Source organism: Moesziomyces antarcticus, assembly GCF_000747765.1.
Source record: "Moesziomyces antarcticus DNA, scaffold: scaffold_v10003, strain JCM 10317, whole genome shotgun sequence".
NCBI lineage: Eukaryota > Fungi > Basidiomycota > Ustilaginomycetes > Ustilaginales > Ustilaginaceae > Moesziomyces > Moesziomyces antarcticus.
Window position 1 is genome coordinate 630,706 of NW_014639007.1, and position 17,281 is coordinate 647,986.

General features: G+C 63.2%; 5 protein-coding genes across 5 annotated transcripts; 3 read left to right on the top strand and 2 right to left on the bottom strand.

Annotated features, from left to right (window-relative positions):
• Nucleotides 1-452: 452 nt before the first annotated feature.
• Nucleotides 453-1,598, top strand: PAN0_003c1703 (3(2),5-bisphosphate nucleotidase HAL2; the record flags this gene model as incomplete). Its single annotated transcript, XM_014802661.1, has 1 exon — nucleotides 453-1,598. The coding sequence occupies one exon, from the start codon at nucleotides 453-455 to the stop codon at nucleotides 1,596-1,598; it is 1,146 nt and encodes a 381-aa protein (XP_014658147.1).
• Nucleotides 1,599-2,945: 1,347 nt separating this feature from the next.
• PAN0_003c1704 (uncharacterized protein) lies at nucleotides 2,946-5,267 on the top strand (the record flags this gene model as incomplete). Its single annotated transcript, XM_014802662.1, has 1 exon — nucleotides 2,946-5,267. One exon carries the CDS (start codon nucleotides 2,946-2,948, stop codon nucleotides 5,265-5,267), a length of 2,322 nt encoding a protein of 773 aa, XP_014658148.1.
• Nucleotides 5,268-6,184: 917 nt separating this feature from the next.
• PAN0_003c1705 (kinase-like protein) lies at nucleotides 6,185-11,989 on the top strand (the record flags this gene model as incomplete). Its single annotated transcript, XM_014802663.1, has 1 exon — nucleotides 6,185-11,989. One exon carries the CDS (start codon nucleotides 6,185-6,187, stop codon nucleotides 11,987-11,989), a length of 5,805 nt encoding a protein of 1,934 aa, XP_014658149.1.
• Nucleotides 11,990-12,001: 12 nt separating this feature from the next.
• PAN0_003d1706 (uncharacterized protein) lies at nucleotides 12,002-13,488 on the bottom strand (the record flags this gene model as incomplete). The annotated part of the gene is made up of 3 exons (XM_014802664.1): nucleotides 12,002-12,153; nucleotides 12,249-13,030; nucleotides 13,331-13,488. 3 exons carry the CDS (start codon nucleotides 13,486-13,488, stop codon nucleotides 12,002-12,004), a joined length of 1,092 nt encoding a protein of 363 aa, XP_014658150.1.
• Nucleotides 13,489-15,114: 1,626 nt separating this feature from the next.
• PAN0_003d1707 (uncharacterized protein) lies at nucleotides 15,115-16,926 on the bottom strand (the record flags this gene model as incomplete). Its single annotated transcript, XM_014802665.1, has 1 exon — nucleotides 15,115-16,926. The coding sequence occupies one exon, from the start codon at nucleotides 16,924-16,926 to the stop codon at nucleotides 15,115-15,117; it is 1,812 nt and encodes a 603-aa protein (XP_014658151.1).
• Nucleotides 16,927-17,281: the final 355 nt, after the last annotated feature.

Here is a 17,281-nt window from a genome sequence, read left to right on the forward strand (position 1 = left end):
TCTGCCGTCAACGCGCCGTCATCCGCTCTGCATTCGAGGTGCACACTCAGCCGGTCTACCGACGGCGCCAGTGACGCCTTGGCTTGCAGGTGCCATGAGCTGCCTGCACTGCATGCAATCAATGACGCGCAGAGAGCCTAAATCGGGCCGTCGCCGACTCTGACACTGCCGGACGGAAGAAATCGATCAGAAAAAATGCCCGCTTCTGCAGGTCTCAACAGTCTCGGGCGAATGCGCACAGACTCGAATTGTCTTCGTCGCTGCACATCTCGACGGCTTGCGACTCCTGCCACCACCATCTACGCATCCTCTCGACCAGGACCTCAAATCTTCGTCCGGCACTCACGATCGACACCAGACGGTGCATGTCACTCAGCCTCACATCCATCCTTGCCCGATCAGTCCGACTTCCTCTCCGACTTTCCTTGGTTTCGACGCACCGACTCTTCCACATGTCTTCCTCGTCCTCGGCACCGTACGCGCTCGAGCGCGCCATCGCCATCTCGGCGGTGGAGCGCGCATGCTCGCTCACCGACAAAGTCTTCCGCAACCTCGTCACTGCCGACACGGTGACCAAGAAGGACAAGTCGCCGGTGACGGTGGGCGACTACTCGGCGCAGGCGGTGGTGAACGCGATTCTGGGATCGCACTTCCCCGACGACCCCATCGTGGGCGAGGAGGACTCCAAGGATCTGCAGAAGCCCGAGTCCGAGAGCCTGCGCAACCAGATCTTTGCACTCGCCAACGAGGCGCTCAAGAACTCGGCGGCCGAGTGCCCTGCGGTGGCCGAGGCCGAGGCGTCGGCATCCAAGTCGAGCGCGCTGGCGGGCGGTGACCGCGAGCTGACCGAGCAGGAGCTGCTGGCGGCCATCGACCGGGGCTGTGCCGAGGGCGGAGACAAGGGCCGATGCTGGGCGCTCGATCCCATCGACGGCACCAAGGGATTCCTGCGCGGCGGTCAGTATGCGGTGTGCCTCGGCTTCATGGTGGATGGCAAGGTGCAGGTGGGCGTCATGGGCTGCCCCAACCTGCCGCACGACGCCTCGTCGCCCAAGCCCAAGGAGGGCGAGTTCGGCGCGGGAGACAAGCGCAAGGACCTGGGTACGCTCTTCATCGCCGTGCGCGGCCAGGGCGCGTATCAGCGACGCATCGAGGGTGGCGAGGAGCAAAAGATCTCGATGCGCTCGATCCAGTCGCTTTCGGAAGCGTCGTTCTGCGAATCGGTCGAGGCGGGCCACTCTTCGCACGGCACCAACGCACGCATCGCGGAGCTGCTCGGCATCACGGCGCCTTCGGTGAGGATGGACAGCCAGGCCAAGTACGCCAGCCTGTCGAGGGGCGATGGCGACGTCTACCTGCGTCTGCCCGTGGGCGACGGAAGCTACATCGAAAAGATCTGGGACCACGCCGCCGGATCGCTGCTCGTCGAGGAGGCGGGCGGACGCGTGTCGGACATCCGCGGCAAGGAGCTCAACTTTGGCGTCGGACGCACTCTGCGCGACAACCGCGGCGTCGTGGCATCGCACAAGGATGTGCATGCCAAGGTGATTGACGCCGTGCGCAAGGCGCTCGACGAGGAGGGTCGCGGACATCTCTAGACGGCCTGCCTCGCATCAAAAACAGCAAAGGCGCCTGGAATTCTGTGCAATGCAATAGTACATAGCCTCACGACATGATTGTTCCATAGTTTGTGGGTGGCACTTTGTCTGATTGAAAGAAGAACAAGAGGTGGCGCAACGACAACAAAAAGCAAAAAAGGAACTGCAGCACCTAGGATTCCCGCGTGGTCCCCCACCGCAGTACTGACTAGGCGATACCTTGCTTAACTTCGCAGATCGGACGGGATGCGGTGCTTTCAAGGTTCTATGGCCGCAGATATCTTACATAGCAAGCACAAAGTACATGAGCCATCCTTTTGATCCAACAAAGGGCGGCGTCGTGTGCGGCGCTTGAGGGCTAGCCGAGCAAAAAGCCACCGCGACCAAAGCTGTGGGTCGCGCGACTGTGCAAGTCGAGTGGTGGGAGCTGTGCGCGCTGCCGATCTCGGATGTGTGCCCGAGGAATCTCGAATGGATCTCGCTTGGGTCAAAGCGGTGAGGTGGGCTGGGTCGATCCGATCCATTGTACATTTCTCCCCGAGTCGACCGCATGGCAGAGAGGCCAAGTCGAATTTCAACGTGCAGCTCAAGCGCCGCTGTCGGTCGTCGGAGTGTCGGAACGCAGCCCAAATGGCAACCGATGCAGCACATCTGCCCTGCCAAGCCCGGCCAAAATTGACGGGAGCGTCGGGGTCGTGTGCGCGAGGCGATGCATGCGAGACCTGCAAACAGGGTTCGGCATGCGTGCCTGAGGTGAAGCCCCCCACCTGCAGTCGCCAGTCGAGAGCAGCCCCTTGCCTTGGACACGTCGTCCCCACCTGGCCATCCATGCCCATTCCACTCCCCGACCCCCCTTCCCCTCCGATCCACGCCACAACCAACTTGCCTCGACGCCCAAGCCATGCGCCATTTCGAAACACACGCACGCCCTCTCGCCATGCGCTAGCTCCTCCCTCCACAGCCCGCATCCCGCTACGTTGGTTCATCCACCACCCTCGACCACGCTAGCGAGAGAGATCCAAGCCTCGCGCTTTGACACATCGATCGTTGGTGTGGCGCATCTCCACCCCAAGAAGCGCAGCACAGGCCTCACCCACATGGTCCAGCCCCAGCTGCCAGCGCCAGCACCTCGTCAGATTTCTTAGAACCGCGCTGCTCGTTCCGCATAGAACAGGTCTCGGACCCCGTCGTTCAGGCCTCCTCCCCGGCTTGGATCCACGCAGCCCCCACAACCATCATTTGCTTTCGTCTACGGCCACCTCCTATGCACACAACAGCCATCCCTGCCCAACCTTGTCGCCCTGTATCGGCGCGTATCATGCCACCCGCTCTCCACCATCGACAAACATGAGCGCAGCGTCGGGAAACATGGCCGGCTTTGGCGCGCGCAAGTTCACGCACGACATGTTCCAACAAAGCAGCGTCCAATCATACCCCACCGCACACTACGACCATAACAACCAGTACTATCCAGACAGCAGCCAATGGGCACAACCAGCCCCGGCTCCAACTGTCAACCATCGTCACTACCCTTCTCACGGCGCGTCCAGCCATGGCTCCAATGCTTCTTACGGCGGTCAATCGGCTCAGACAGCGCGCACATATCGCAGGGATGAATATGCTCAGCATCAGTACAACACCTCGGCCACCACATCTGCAAAGGCCGCCCCAGCTCCAGCTGCGCACACACGCGCTCCCGTCGCAAGAGCGCCTGCGAGATCCGACACGCTGCAGTCGTCAGCTACGGACTCGACGGTCGGTCTAGCCTACGCGCAGAGCAACGACAGCGCGTACGCCCAACAAACTGCGTACCAGTCCAACGACAGCAGCTATCGCAGCAACGACAGCCTGTTCCCACCAAGCCATCGTTCGCGCGCGACGCATGACCCGCCAGGCAGGACTGCGGACCGCACTACCGTCTACGACGACGACTACGAGGAGCCCGTCTACTCGAATACGGTCGACGAGATGTTCCGCGCCTCGTCGCCCGCATCGGCGACGCGCGGCGACGAGTCGGTGGATGTCTCGTTCACCATCGTGCGTGCCACGGTGCTCGAGCCCGTGCTGCCCAAGGCAAAGTGCGCCGACTGCGGCGACTCGCTCGACTTTGAAGAGCTCGCCAGCCACACCTGCCCGCCAGCCAGCGCGTCCAAATTGCCGCTGCTCACGATCCAGGTGCCGCCGTCGTCGAGCAGCTCGGCGGTCTCGTCCACCGCCACCAGCCCCGCCATCGCCACGCCGCGATCGCCCTTCTTTGACAGGTACGACCACTTGATCAGCCAGAGCGGCCCGGCGAGCCCGGCACTGCTGGGTACCATCAGCCCCACAGTCGATGTTAAGCGACGCGACGAGGAGACGCCCACCGCCCACGCCGTCAAGATCATCGGAACGCACGCTGCAGTCAAGGTGTCGAGCATCCAAACGTCGCAGGCGGTGCCTCTGAAGGCCGCGAGGTCGCCACCCGTCCAGCCGCCGCCCATGCAGCGCTCGGCGAGCGACACGGACGCAGACGCCGTCGCAGCCGCACGCAGAAAGATGATCGAACAACAGAGGGCGGCCAAGAAGAAGGACATCATGGCAAACACCATGCCGCGAGCAGCCACCACCTCGAGCCTGTACAAGCCCGAGGCTGCGGTTGCGCAAGCGGCGGGTGCGGCGGCGAGGTCGATGTCGACGCGAGTGGGCGCATGCAACGGCGCAACCAGTCGGCTCTCGGCGTCAGAGGCACAGCATGCCAAGAAGGAATCCTCGTCTTCCGTCTCGTCGACTGCCACCGACGCTTCCGATCGCCAGCGCGCGTACGTCGGCAAGGCCTCGAGCACGGTCAACATGACGCCGAGTTCGAGCTACGAACGCATCGAGTCGCACTCGACGCCGACCAAGCCGATGCGCGATCGTGCGCCCGTGGATCTGAGCAGCATCGAAGAGATGATGAAGGGCCTCACTGCGAGTCCCGAGCCTCTGCAGCGGATGCTTGGGGATGCAGGTCGGAGCGAGCGCGAGCGTGCGCTGGAGGTGGAGCTGGAGCGGCTGCGCGACAAGGAGCGCACGCGGCAGCTGCAGGCGCTGCGGCTCAAGGAGAAGAAGCGCAAGGAGCGTGCGGCGAAGCGATGCTGTGTGTGCGACTGCTCGCTCTCGTCGAGCCGCACGCCGTTTGTGGAGCGCGACGGCAAGCTGCTGTGTGCACGCGACTGGAAGGAGCTCTACCTGCCCAAGTGTCGCAAGTGCAACCTCAGCGTGGAAAAGGGCGCGGTCAAGTCGTCGGATGGAGCGCTACGCGGCGTGTTTCACCGTGCGTGCTTTGCGTGCGCGGCGTGCGAGGCGCCGTTTTCAGATGGCAGCTTCTACGTGTTTAACAACCAGCCGTACTGCGGCCGCCACTACCACCGGCTCAACGGCAGTTTGTGCCGCGAGTGCGAGGGTGGCATCGAGGGCGACTGTAGGCAGACCGACACGGGCGACCGATTCCACCCACACTGCTTCAGCTGCCAGTACGCTTCGAAGAACGGCGCGTGCAGCCAGCCGCTGGCAGAGTACTACATGGTCGGAGGCCAAAGGCTGTGCGAACGCCATGCGGACAAGGTCGGTCGAAGACTCGCCAAGGCGGGTCAGAGGCAGCACGACCTGCGCGCGCACAAGCGCATGACCATGCTCCACAGCCTCAGATGAGCGATAGCCTAGATACCCATATACCCATACCCATGTTTTTGAAGCATCCTCTACATTGACTGCACTGCGTGATGCGAGCACAGATGACGACTGGTGATGACGAGGCGAAGTAGAATTTTGGAATTTGTTACACCGCCGTTGTTTCCCGAGTTCAGATTTTTGGCACGCGCGTGTGCGAGTGCGAGTGCGAGTGCGAGTGCGAGGGTGAGTGCACACGCAGCTGCTGCGAGAGCCGTGGCCGCTCGGCCCGCCGATGCAATCGAATCTGGCGTCGGTGGGCAGCAGAGACTGGGAGGCAGCTGCTGAGTCCTGGCTACTGCAACTAGGAGACAGAGACAGAGAAAGAGCCGGCGCCAACTCCGACCCAGCCGGCCCTCGCAACCCCACCTTGACCCTCTCTCTCGCTTCTCTCTCGCTTCTCTCTCGCTTTCGCCTTCGCATCTCGGCGCCTCACTTTGGCGGAAAGCGTTGGGCAGTCCTGAGAGCAAGCCGCTGCACCCTTCATACGTCTCATCTTCCTCCCGCACCTTCCTTCCCCTTGCGCCCAATCCTCTCATCTCGTCCTCCGGCCTTGTCCTACTCCCATCACCACGGCTGCACACGTGCATGCTCCCCACCGTCGTTCGCCATTGTCTCGACCATCTCCTGCATCGGACGACGCCAAGTCACGCTTCCGCTTCCACACGCCAGCCAGCCATCCGTTGCTACTGCCTCGGTCCGACTCGTGCGCTCCCTTTTGCCGCTTCCATTCCGGCCACCGCGGCCTTGACAAGACGCTTGCTTCCATCGATGATCACGCATTGCATCCGTTCAATTCACCGCATGACGGAGCACACCGCCGCCTGATCTGGTGCGAGTCGCCCAATCCTCACGCTCAGCTCGCGCCCGCGCGGCTTGGCCCAACGAGCTCACTCACCATGTCCTACCATCCAGACTCGTTCGTCACCAGTCCCACCTCGGCCGCCGACGACCCCGCCTGGCAGCTACACTCCAGCACCGACTCCTACCTCAACTGGGACGCCAATCCAAAGTCGCCGCTCAACCAGCCCCACGATGCCACCCTGAGCCCAACCACAGCCACAGCTCCCCCCATGTCGAGGTTACGCTCCTCCAGCTCCACCGCCACTCCGTCGGTAGCATCCTCGCGCACTCTCAACGACCCAGGCTCGGCTGATACCGCATCGGTGCTCTCCCACCATGGACATTCCAACAACAGCCCAGAGCGGCCACAATCGCCTTCCTACTTTGCCAAACTCTACTTCCAGCCTCCCCACCACAGCTCATCCGGAACCAGCCCCACCATCACCTTCACAGGCGCACCCGCCGAGCCCTCCCTCGTGGCTGCCTCGCAATTACCGGCACTCTCCTTCGAAGCCACCCAGTCCACAGCGCACCTCTCGGATCCGGCTCGCCAACAAGCACCCGCACGTCGCTCATCCGTCGGCGCCGCGTCCAACAGCCCCACGTCCGGCACGCCTCTGTCGCCCACCATGTCGAGCAAATCCACCGCCAGCGGAGGTGGCTTCTTTGCTTCGCTGCGCCCCTCGTCCCCTGGCAACCTCGCCGCTGCAACCTCTAGGATCCCAGAAGGAGAGACATACGTCAAGCCCCGTCGTCCCAGCAGCGTCTTTGAGCACGTCGGCAACGTCTGGGAGCGCTTCGGCCGCAAGGTACACCACACCCGCTCCAGCACCTCCGAGCAGCAGTCCAGCTCATCCTCGCACGCCCGACGCACCGCCAGCCAGACCTCGCCCCCCATCGGCCTCACTCCCGAAGCAGCAGACCCCTTCGACAATGCACATCATTCCCCCTCCGGCTCAATAGCCTCCCAGGCTTCGCCGTCGCACTCCACCGCCACAGAGTCAGAGTGTCGCACGCCTGCCACGCCCAGCGCCGAAACGCCTGCGTCGCTAAGCACGCCACAGCCCTTGCCTTCCGCCCCTGCCTACTCGCAACTCTCATCCGCCGACACCGCCGCCGATCCGCGCCTCCAGGACGAGGTCGAGGAGCTCCCCTACCTGGCGCCCGAGCCCGCGCCGACGTTTGCACAGCCCTCCAACGCCGCCCACAGCTCTCCCAGGATGGCCGGCGCACCCAGGTCCCAAGCCTCGTACAGACGCGAATCGAGTCTCTTCGAGCGCGTCCTCATCCAGGTCACCGACGACAACGAGCGATTCGCCGTCGTCGACATCTCGGGCGTCGATTCCGCCGATGCCATCAAGGAACGCATGTTTGCCAAGCTCCATCTCTTCGATGCCGACCACTCCAGCTTCCAGCTCTTCCGCACCGAGATCGGCCAGTCGGAAGCTACCGGTCCCGTCGTCAACGACGACGCGCTGCTTGTTCTGTGTCTTCAGATGGGCGACGACCGCGGCACGCTCAAGTTTCTGGTGCAGCAGACCGCGCCGCCCAACGCCACCGTGCGCGCCATGCCTCCGCCCACTTCGGCCGCCGGCCAGCAGCGAGCGCTCAACGAAGTTCGCAGGGTATCCGGCGCCGGCTCGGCCACCAGCAACCATCTGCGCACCGATAGTCAGTCGTCGAGAAGCTCCATCAGCGATGCGCTCATCTGTCCCGAGATGGTTGGCGCCGATGGCGCCCACGAAGGCTCCAACCGCAACTCGGGCAGCAGCCTCACACGCTCCAAGGCACAGGCTCGGCGCGCCCTTCCGAGTGCCCCTCCCATGGACGATCTGCGCTCGCCTACGGGCTACCACGACCGAAGATCCATCGCCTCGTCCGGCGAAGGACATGCGCAGGAGGCGTCTAGCAAGCACGCCAGCTCGGTCAGCGAAGGAAGCGGCACACCCGTGATGCTCTCGCAGCGATCCAGCTCCATGAACGCCACCCAGCCTGCACCGACAGCCTCGTCGAACAACGCACGCAGACCGAGCCACGTCGAAGACGAAAGGCCACGCTTCGACGCAGACGCGAGCGCCAACAGGTCTCTCCAGGCGCCTGCCAACGGGTTGGGTCATCGTCAGGACCGATCCGACGAGGGCGTCCGCGACCAATCTCGGCAGCAAGCGCCAGGCCTCACGCTGCACAATGCCAAGAGCATGGATGATCTGCACAGACCCGCGCATGGCTCCACGCACGCGCCAGCAATGATCCCGCAAGCCGAGGTACGTGCGCAAGCCGGTCTGGACCGCGACGGGCGGTATCCTGCTCCGTCAATAATGCGGCCCTCGACAGCCGCTCCTGCTGGACCAGGCGCGCGAGATGGAGGGCACGGACATCGTCAGTACAGCTCCGACGCGCTGGGCACCTCCAAGGGTCCTGTCGATCCGGCGTCTCTCGACCCTCGCATGTTACAGCGCAATCGCAGTGCACAGGCGGCGATCCCAAGCAGCCAGCAGCTCGCCAACCACGGTCCGACGAGGATGGCCAGTACTCCGCAGATCAGGTCGCCTCCGACGCAGCCCAACTACCCTGCGCGTGGGCCCGTCGACCCGCGCTACGCTCGCCCCGCAGGCATGGACGATCCGCGCTTCGCCGGAATGCCCACTCATCCAGCACAGTCGCTGCAGCCACGCCCGACCAGTCCCGCAGCCAGGCCGCCGCAGTTCAACGCGCCCTCGACGTACGGCGGGCCCAACTCGTACTCGGTCCAGTCGTTTGGGCAGGCCCAGCGACCCTTGGCTCCGGGCTATGTCAACGAGTTTGGTGTACGCGCTCCCAACGCCACGCCCAATTTCAACACCTTTCACGGCCACGATCCGCGACTGGGCGCCAATGGCATGCAGGGCTCTCTCACGCCGCGCCCATACTCGTACCACGAAGCGTCGTCGACGCATCACCCAGCGTATCGGCCGTACAGCCCGCAGCTTGCGCCTTCGCCGTATCGCACACGCGAGGATCCGTTCACGACGCGCTACTTTCCGGCTTCGAGTTCGAGGCAGGTGTCCGAGTTCCAGATGCAGGCGGGCCGCTTGGAGCCGGGCATGACGGTGCAGCAGACGCTGCGCACGCACGAGGTGTTGCGCAACCAGGCGGTGTCTGGTCCCCAGGGCCAGGCGTACCTCGGCCATGCGCATCCGCCTGGCCCTTCGTACGGGCCGCGGGACCCGCGTCAGCCCGGTCAGCCCAACCAGTACATGGGCATGCAGCCGTATCCCAACGTGTCGGCACCGCCGTCGATGCCGTCGATGCCGCAGCGGAGCAGCCATCCGTCGTCAGCTCATGCGAATCCGCACCATGCGCCGTCGTCGCGCCCGCAGCAGTTTGCGCCGCAGGGCCCGTCGCAGCACGCTCCGCCACAGCACTCGCATCCGCCTGCGCGCAACGCGCACGACATGGCCAACTCGAACGCGTCCGCGTACGTCAGTGCGCAGCCGCGGCCGCATTCGTCCGCGTCGTCCGGCGGTCGTGGTGTCACGCCGCAGCCGTCGCCAGCATCGCACGCGTCGGCGCCAGCGGCCGAATCGCACCGCCGCGATCCTCCCGTGCGCGTCAATCCGTCCGAGCGATCGTCCGGCTCGTCGTTCTCGAGCCAGACGAGTTCGGGGCCCGGACGCCCTTCGCAGGAGGACCGCAACAGTCGCCACTCGACCGACGACTCGTTCAGCGCACCCACGTCGGCGCGCAGCTCACAGAGCGGACCGGCGTCGGCCAAGCCGACCAACGGCGAGAATCGGTCGTCGTATGCGGAGCAGGAGCGCGAGCTGGCGGATGACGAACTCGCGCGCGTCCGGCCGCTGCCCAAGCTGCCCGCTTCGTCGGCAGGTACACCCACAGACACGTCCAGCGCAAAGAGCGGCGGTGCCGAGGCGGTGCGCAAGTCGGAAGACGAAGACACGCTTCGCGCGGGCGAGTGGGCGCAGCTTTGGCGTGCGCTCGAACCTGCCTCGGACGGCACCGTGATCGGTACCGCCGTCAGCGGGAGCAGCGGCGGCGATGGGGATACGGTGCGCGCCGAGCCGAGCACGCCCGGACCGTCGCGGCCGCACACCAAGGACGGTCTGGGCTCTGCGTCGCCTTCTCTGGACCCGCCGCGCGCGCCAAGTCCGAGCATGGCGCCCGAGGAGAACGGCACGGTGGCGTCGTTTGGCGTATTTGATGACGACGAGAGCGAGTCTGGCACGTGGGCGCAGCCACTCGATTCGGATGTCAACGCGCCGCGCCTGCCTCTGCGGCTGGACGGCGATGAGGACGCGGCGGCCGACGACCACGGTACGCTGCTGCCCGGCCAGGGCGCGCTGCTGCAATCGCCTGCGCGCGTCGGCGGATCGAGTCCCAAGCGGCCGGAGCTGCGTCTGACCATCGATCCAGCGGCTGGACCCACACTGTTGGCGCCAGCTTCGCAGCCGGCGGGGCTGTCGCCCGTGCCGAGCTCGTCGCATCTGTCGTCGTCGCTGAGCAGCGGCGGGATCACGCGCAGCAACTCGTTTGCGCGCCGAGACGACGACTGGGCGTTCCGACCGCCGCCGGAGCAGCTGTACGAGAACCTGGACGACTTTTTCCCCAAGCACGATCTGGACAAGCCGCTGCTGGACACGACGGCAGTGCCCGAGAGTCCGATGGTGAGCAGCCCGGGCAGTGAGGCGGCGGCGGCGGCGGGCAGCATGGCATCGAGCCCGCCGACGGCGCCGCAGCAGGCCATGAGCCATCGCAGCCGGCTCAAGCGCTCGATCCGTCTGGTGGCGCAGGACCGCAAGCGGTTCTTGGACCGCGCGGGCAAGCGCGCGACGGAGAAGGACGCCGAGGCGAGCAGCGGACTGGTGCGTCGGCGCAGCACCAAGCTGTGGGGCACGCGTGTGGTGGAGATGACGCCCGGGCAGGAGCTGGCGACGCCGGCGTCGGCGACGTCGGCCGAGTCGCCGCTGTCCGACACGTCGCCGCCCAAGCCGGTGTTCAAGTGGGTCAAGGGCGATCTGATCGGCAAGGGCACGTACGGGCGTGTGTATCTGGCGCTCAACGCGACGACAGGCGAGATGATCGCGGTCAAGCAGGTCGAGCTGCCGCGCACGGCGAGCGACCGCGAGGACTCGCGCCAAAAGGGCGTCGTCGCCGCACTCAAGTCCGAGATCGAGACGCTCAAGGATCTGGACCACCCGCACATCGTGTCGTACCTCGGCTTCGAGGAGACGACGACGTTCCTGAGTATCTTTCTCGAGTACGTGCCCGGTGGGTCGGTGGGCAGCTGTCTGCGCAAGCACGGCAAGTTCGAAGAGCCGACGATCAAGTCGTTCCTGCACCAGATCCTCGACGGCCTGGCGTACCTGCACAGCAAGGGCATCCTGCACCGCGACCTCAAGGCGGACAACATCCTGGTCGACTTTGAGGGCATCTGCAAGATCTCGGACTTTGGAACGGTGCGCAGGTCCGACGACATCTACGGCAACGTCGAAAACATGTCGCTGCAGGGCTCGATCTTTTGGATGGCGCCCGAAGTCGTCTCGCTGTCCAAGAAGGGCTACTCGGCCAAGATCGACATCTGGTCACTGGGGTGTGTGGTGCTCGAGATGTTTGCCGGCCGACGGCCGTGGTCAGACGACGAGGCGGTCCAGGCCATGTTCAAGATCGGCGCGGAGCGCAAGGCGCCTCCGATCCCAGCGGACGTCAAGTTGAGCAAGCAGGCGGCGCACTTTTTGAAAAACTGCTTCGAGGTGGATCCGGCCAAGAGACCGACCGCGCAAAGGCTGCTCGATCACGTCTTTTCCGTGCCGGACGAGAGCTGGCATTTCCAACAGAGCGCCCTGTGGCGATCGCTCCAGCGCTGAAGCGTGACTTTTTTAATGATACCATGACAGCTGCAAGCGGCTCGTCTTTTCGAAACATCGGTGGTGTGTGCGCGGAACGTGAAGCGCGTGAGTCTTGGAGGGCGATATGCAGGTCGGGTGCCAGCTCCAACCGGGGCTCTGCGGTCGCTTGAGCGGTCGACGCGCTTGCAAACGACATCAGCCCGAGTCGCTGCAGAATGAGCGGCGTGCCTCTTTTTTTTTTTGCCTCCTGGTAAAGTGTGCGGGAGGAGTGAAGCACGTGCCGCAAAGAACGGCTTGAGCTGGCCCCGCGATCGGAGGAGATGTGCGAGAGCTGCGAGTGGCGAGTGGCGCGTCGATGCAGCAGTGAGCCTGGTTTGGAGCATGGCATTGCGAGCAAAGTCGCAGTGCGGCTTGCCTCTTCCACCCATGGCCTTGTGTGCGCCAAGCGTGGGTTGCGAAAAAGCGAAAAGGGAATGCGCGAGTGGCGCGTTGATGAAGGTCGACCTGATGCGCGCGGGTGAGCATTGCAGACAAGTCGTGGTGCGGCCCGCATAATGCGGCAAAAGAATGCTGGTGTTCGCCGATGCCAAGGGAGCGGGGGGAAACAGGTGCGAGTGGCGCGTCGATCCAGCGGCGATCTCGGAACCCCCTACGCCTTTCTTCATGATACCATGACGGCCGCTGTGATCGGCTCTCCCCTTCTTTTTCAGCTGGCAGGCGGTGTGTGCGCAAAAGGCTGCAAGTCTGCCCCGTTTGCTCCTTCGGCATTGCGCACAAGGGTCGATAGGGTGTGCCGGCAAACGCCGCAGTAGCAGTGCGGCCTGAGACGCAGAGGACGAGAGAGTTGAAGCGGCTCGGCGGTCGGGCGGTGGTGGATCGTTGGTGTCGCCATTCCAGCCAGCTGCAACGGGAGGCTTGCCGTGACCCCTCTGATGTTGTGAGTAGGATGCGAAGCTCGGCTCGCCAAGAGCGTGCTTGAGCTCGTGGCTCGCCAGTTCCAGATGGTGTGTGCGCTGCAAGTGGCGGTCGCTCCAGCGATGGAACCTTCCCTTGGTGCATCTGTCTCAACAGGCAGCCGGCTTGCCTTATTCCCGTGGACAATGTGTGCGCAGGATTTGAAGTGGACGAGACACAGAGGGCGATAAGGAGAATGGATGCGAGCTCTCAAGAGGCTACGCACTCGCTCCCTCGGTGGAATTTTTTCAGATGATACGATTCCCGGAAAGTCGTAGTGCCGCCTTCCTTTTTCACCAATGGCGTTGCGTGCGCCAAGCGTGGCATCAACAGAATCGTGAATGCTTGAGCGGGTCGATCGGGAGGGTGCGTGCGCTGCGAGTGGCGCGTCGCTCCAGCCGTGACTCTGGTTTGATGATGCCGTTCGGCTGCGATGAGGCGGCATGCCTTTTGCTCCACTCGCGTTGCGTGTGCGCAAGAGCTGCAAGTGGACAAAGACCGTGTATTTTGGACGCCCTGATAGCGACGACGTTTTGCGATTTGCGACACCCTACAAGGGACATACTTTGACAATGCGATGGCGTCTACAAGACGGTGCAGCTCTTCACTCGAAACGTCCACAAAGATCTGTCTCCAGCTTGGCCCCCAGTACCTGACCATCAACAAGCAATGTACCTCTTCACTTGCACTCAAACAGCAAGATGTGACTGAGCAGGCATTCGTGATGCACCAGGGTGGGTGGGCAGGTGGTTGTGTGCCTCGTACGGCGCGCAAGCTTCGGACGCTGCGAGCGCGTGAAAGCGTCGCTTGGCGACGGTGCGATCGGACGGGCTTGAGATATACGCTTCACACGTCCCAAGTGGGGCATGGCTTTGCACGGGCGTCTTTGCACCGCGGAACGCATGAGCCCATGTCAGATCCAGAACGAGCCTTGATACGGTGGGGACATTGTTCTCTGTCTCGCAGTCGTGCGCTGCGACGTCAATTATGCACGAATGCACCCGCGTATGCCCTTGTTACGCACCTGCCTAGCATCGTCCAACTCCTGTCCGTCCTCATCTAGATGAGCCATCCGCCCAATCATGCCATGCGGTGGACGTCTCAAACACGTCTTCGCACTCGTCAAAGCATTTTGCCAATCAACCAGCACTATATTCTCATTGTGATCCTTGGCTTGGCTCCTGCTCGTCACGCACACAGCGGCTCAGCTGCAAACAGCATGTCGGTACCAATGTCGTCGCACCCACATTGAATCCAATTGAGTATCAATACTGTGTTGCATGCCGCTCAATCCATACGAGCTCATCATTCAGGCTACTTTTGAGTGACAAGGAAGCTGTGTGCCGCTTGCTGATGCTAAGGAATCTGACTTCAAGCTGCCAGAGGATCTTTGTCAACATAAATGAAAAGGAGCTACACCATCTGGCAGGCAGCATGCCTTTGAAGGATATGGTCACCTGCGGTCTAAAAGACGATCGCAGACGCGTCGGCAGTGAACCTGCGTCGTAGCTACACCACACACGGTAGTGACTCGATCTTGTAGCCGAGGTAGCTTTGGCAGCCAGCAGCATCTTTGACGCTGTAGACGAATAGCAACAGTGTACGCAAAAAGCAAAAGCTGCGCCCCGTCCGGAGAACCACAAGAAAGCCAGAAAGGGACATCCCATCGGCACACTACCGATGTGCTCAATTTACAAGAGGCTCGGCCCGAATCCACTTCTCACGCCTCGGTACAACCGCCTCTCGTCGCACTCTAGCACGCACACCAAAATACAAAAGACAAGCCGTTTATTTGACAGACCAAGAAAGAGAGAGGCAGGAGAGACACGATCGACGGCAACCACGCGCCGCTCAGCTCGTGTGCGGGCGCAGGCCAACTCGAGCAAGCAGATTAAAGAAAGACGTTCTTGCTGTCGAGGATCGTGCCAGTCTCCACCTCGGTGATGTGATCGTTCGTGATGATGTTGACGTTGATTGTGTGGTTGATCTTCGTGTGATTGTGGGAGAGAAGGAATTTTATTGAGGCTCGTGACAGTGACCGGCGGATGACGAGCTACGCCTCCCGTCCATGCTGAATGGAGCTCGCGGGAGAACGACGGGGTAAAATGCAGGAGAAAGATGCAGGAGTCGGAAGTCGGAACCTTTTTTTTTGCGCAGAGAGCTTGCTGCATGTTGGATGCAGTTCAGCTCTACTCGTGGTGAAGGCCGTTGCCAGAGCCGACGCCCATCAGCATGTTGCCAGACATCGAAGGCATGGCAGCAGTGCGCTGCGGCATCGCCTTGTTCTTCTTGGCCATGCGATCAGCCGACGTGTCGGGGCTGTTCGAGTCGTCGCCCTCGAGCTTGTAGCCGGTGGACGCGCCGCTTCCGCTTCGCTGCATGTCGCGGTCCGAAGGCGAGGCGGTGGCGGAACCGTTGAGGTCCTCGGCGTCGTTCCACGAGCGCTTAAGACCCGACACTTTGCGTGCGCCGTTGATCAGGCCTCCGTTGGCGGTAGCAGCACCCAGGTTGGCAGCGCCGTACGCGTTGTCGCCCGCGTGTCCGTTGACGCTGTTGAGCGAGATGGGCGCCGACTGGCGTCGGTCGCCGACTCCGGGTCGCGCGAGCTGCTGTGCCTGCGTGATCGGGTACTGCTGCTGCTGCTGCTGTTGCTGCGAATAGGTGGGCGACGAGGTGCCGTGGCTCGAGAGGCTCATGTGCATCTGAGTGGCGCCGTTGTGCATCGACGAGGGCGAGGGCTGAGTCGTGGTGGGAGCCGAGGCGTGGCCCTGGTCGTGCGAGCCAGTCCAGCTCGTGCTGCTGCTCAGCCCGCTACCAAACCCCGACGTGTCGCCGTTGGAAGGGGTGGTGTTGGCTCGCATCAGAGGAGGCGCCTGCGAGGCGCCGTTAGCACCAGGGCTGGGGAGGCCCGGAGCGCGCTGTCGCTGGGCCTGGCGCTCCTGAGCGGCGGCAATCACAGCCGCGGTGCGCGGGTAGTTGTCCGGGTGGTAGAGGAACGACTGAATGTTGGGCTCAAAGAGCGGGTAGAGCGCGTCGGCGATGCCGTTCTGCTCGGCGAGCTGCTTGGCACGCGCAAACGAGATCCAGACACCTTTGAGGTGCATGGCGCCGACCTTGACGACGATGCGCTCCTTCTCGTTCTTGAGGATGCCGTCACGCTTGCCGCGCGACATGCCGCAAACGTTCAAGAGCTTGGTGCCGTTGATCATGTTGTTGTCGTGCCTTCGGGCCACGCAGACGCCGCGAGCGTCCACCTGGAAGCAGAGCGTGCCCTCGTCCTCCCACAGGGTGGTGGTGACACGGTGTCGGCCGGCGAGGGGCAGCTGGGTCGAGTACTGGGGCGCCGAGGTGTACGATGGCGACGAGAGGTGGGTGGAGCCGTTGAGGTGGCTGTGGGAGCCATCACCGTTCATAAAGTAGGCGGACGAGTGGCTATGATTGTGGGTGGGCGTGTGCGATCCGAGATGGTGGCTGCCGTATCCGTAGCCAGCGTGCTGGCCGTGGTGCATCATCATGCCGTTGACACCGGTGTGGTAGGTGGTGCCGTTGGCAGCAGGGGTGGTCGGGGCAGTGGCGACGTGGTGGGTGGTGCCGTTGGTGTAGCCGTAGCCGCTGGCGTACTGCGAGTAGGCGTTGTGGCCATAGGGGCTAGGACTGCCTCCGTACACGGGAGCCGAGGGGTATCCGTAGGGGGACCAGCTCGAGCTGTGTCCGCCGCCGTTGACGGGGCTAGCCAGAGCGCCGTGCGAGTGAGCGTGGTGACCCGAGTGGTGGTGGTGGGTGTTGTGATGAGCGTGGCCCTCGCCGTACAGGGATCCAGAGGCAGAGCCGGGGGCGCTGCCGGAGGCGGAGGCACCGACCGAGCCGGAACGAACAGCCGAGTCAGTGACAGCGGCAGCCGCTACGCCGGCATCGCGGCCGGTGACGCCAGTGGGAGCAGGCGAATTGGTGCCGTAGCTCCCGTTGCCGTGGCCGTGGTGAAGGGGAGAAGCCGTCGACATTTTTGGAGGGTGGAAATGCAAATGCGGAGAAGAGCAAAGGGTGGGCAAAAAGAAAAGCTAGAGGAGAGCTAGAGATCCTGTTCTTCCGGAGACAGAAGAGCGAAACGTGGGGCAAGCGCGACCTAGACGGTGCAAATTTGGAGGCGCCGAGAGCAACGGAAGAGGAATCTCCTGGGATGCTTGTCCGGTACGACTGAGTAGCTTCAACGCAGAAGAGCTGTCGAATGCAGCGTTCGAGGTGCGAAGAAGAAGCAAGCCGTTTGCGAGAGATGGATTGAAGCCGTGCTTGACGTGAGTCGAGCCTTTCCGTAGTTTTGATGCGATGCCAAAAAGGGAGCCGTGATCGATGGTCCTG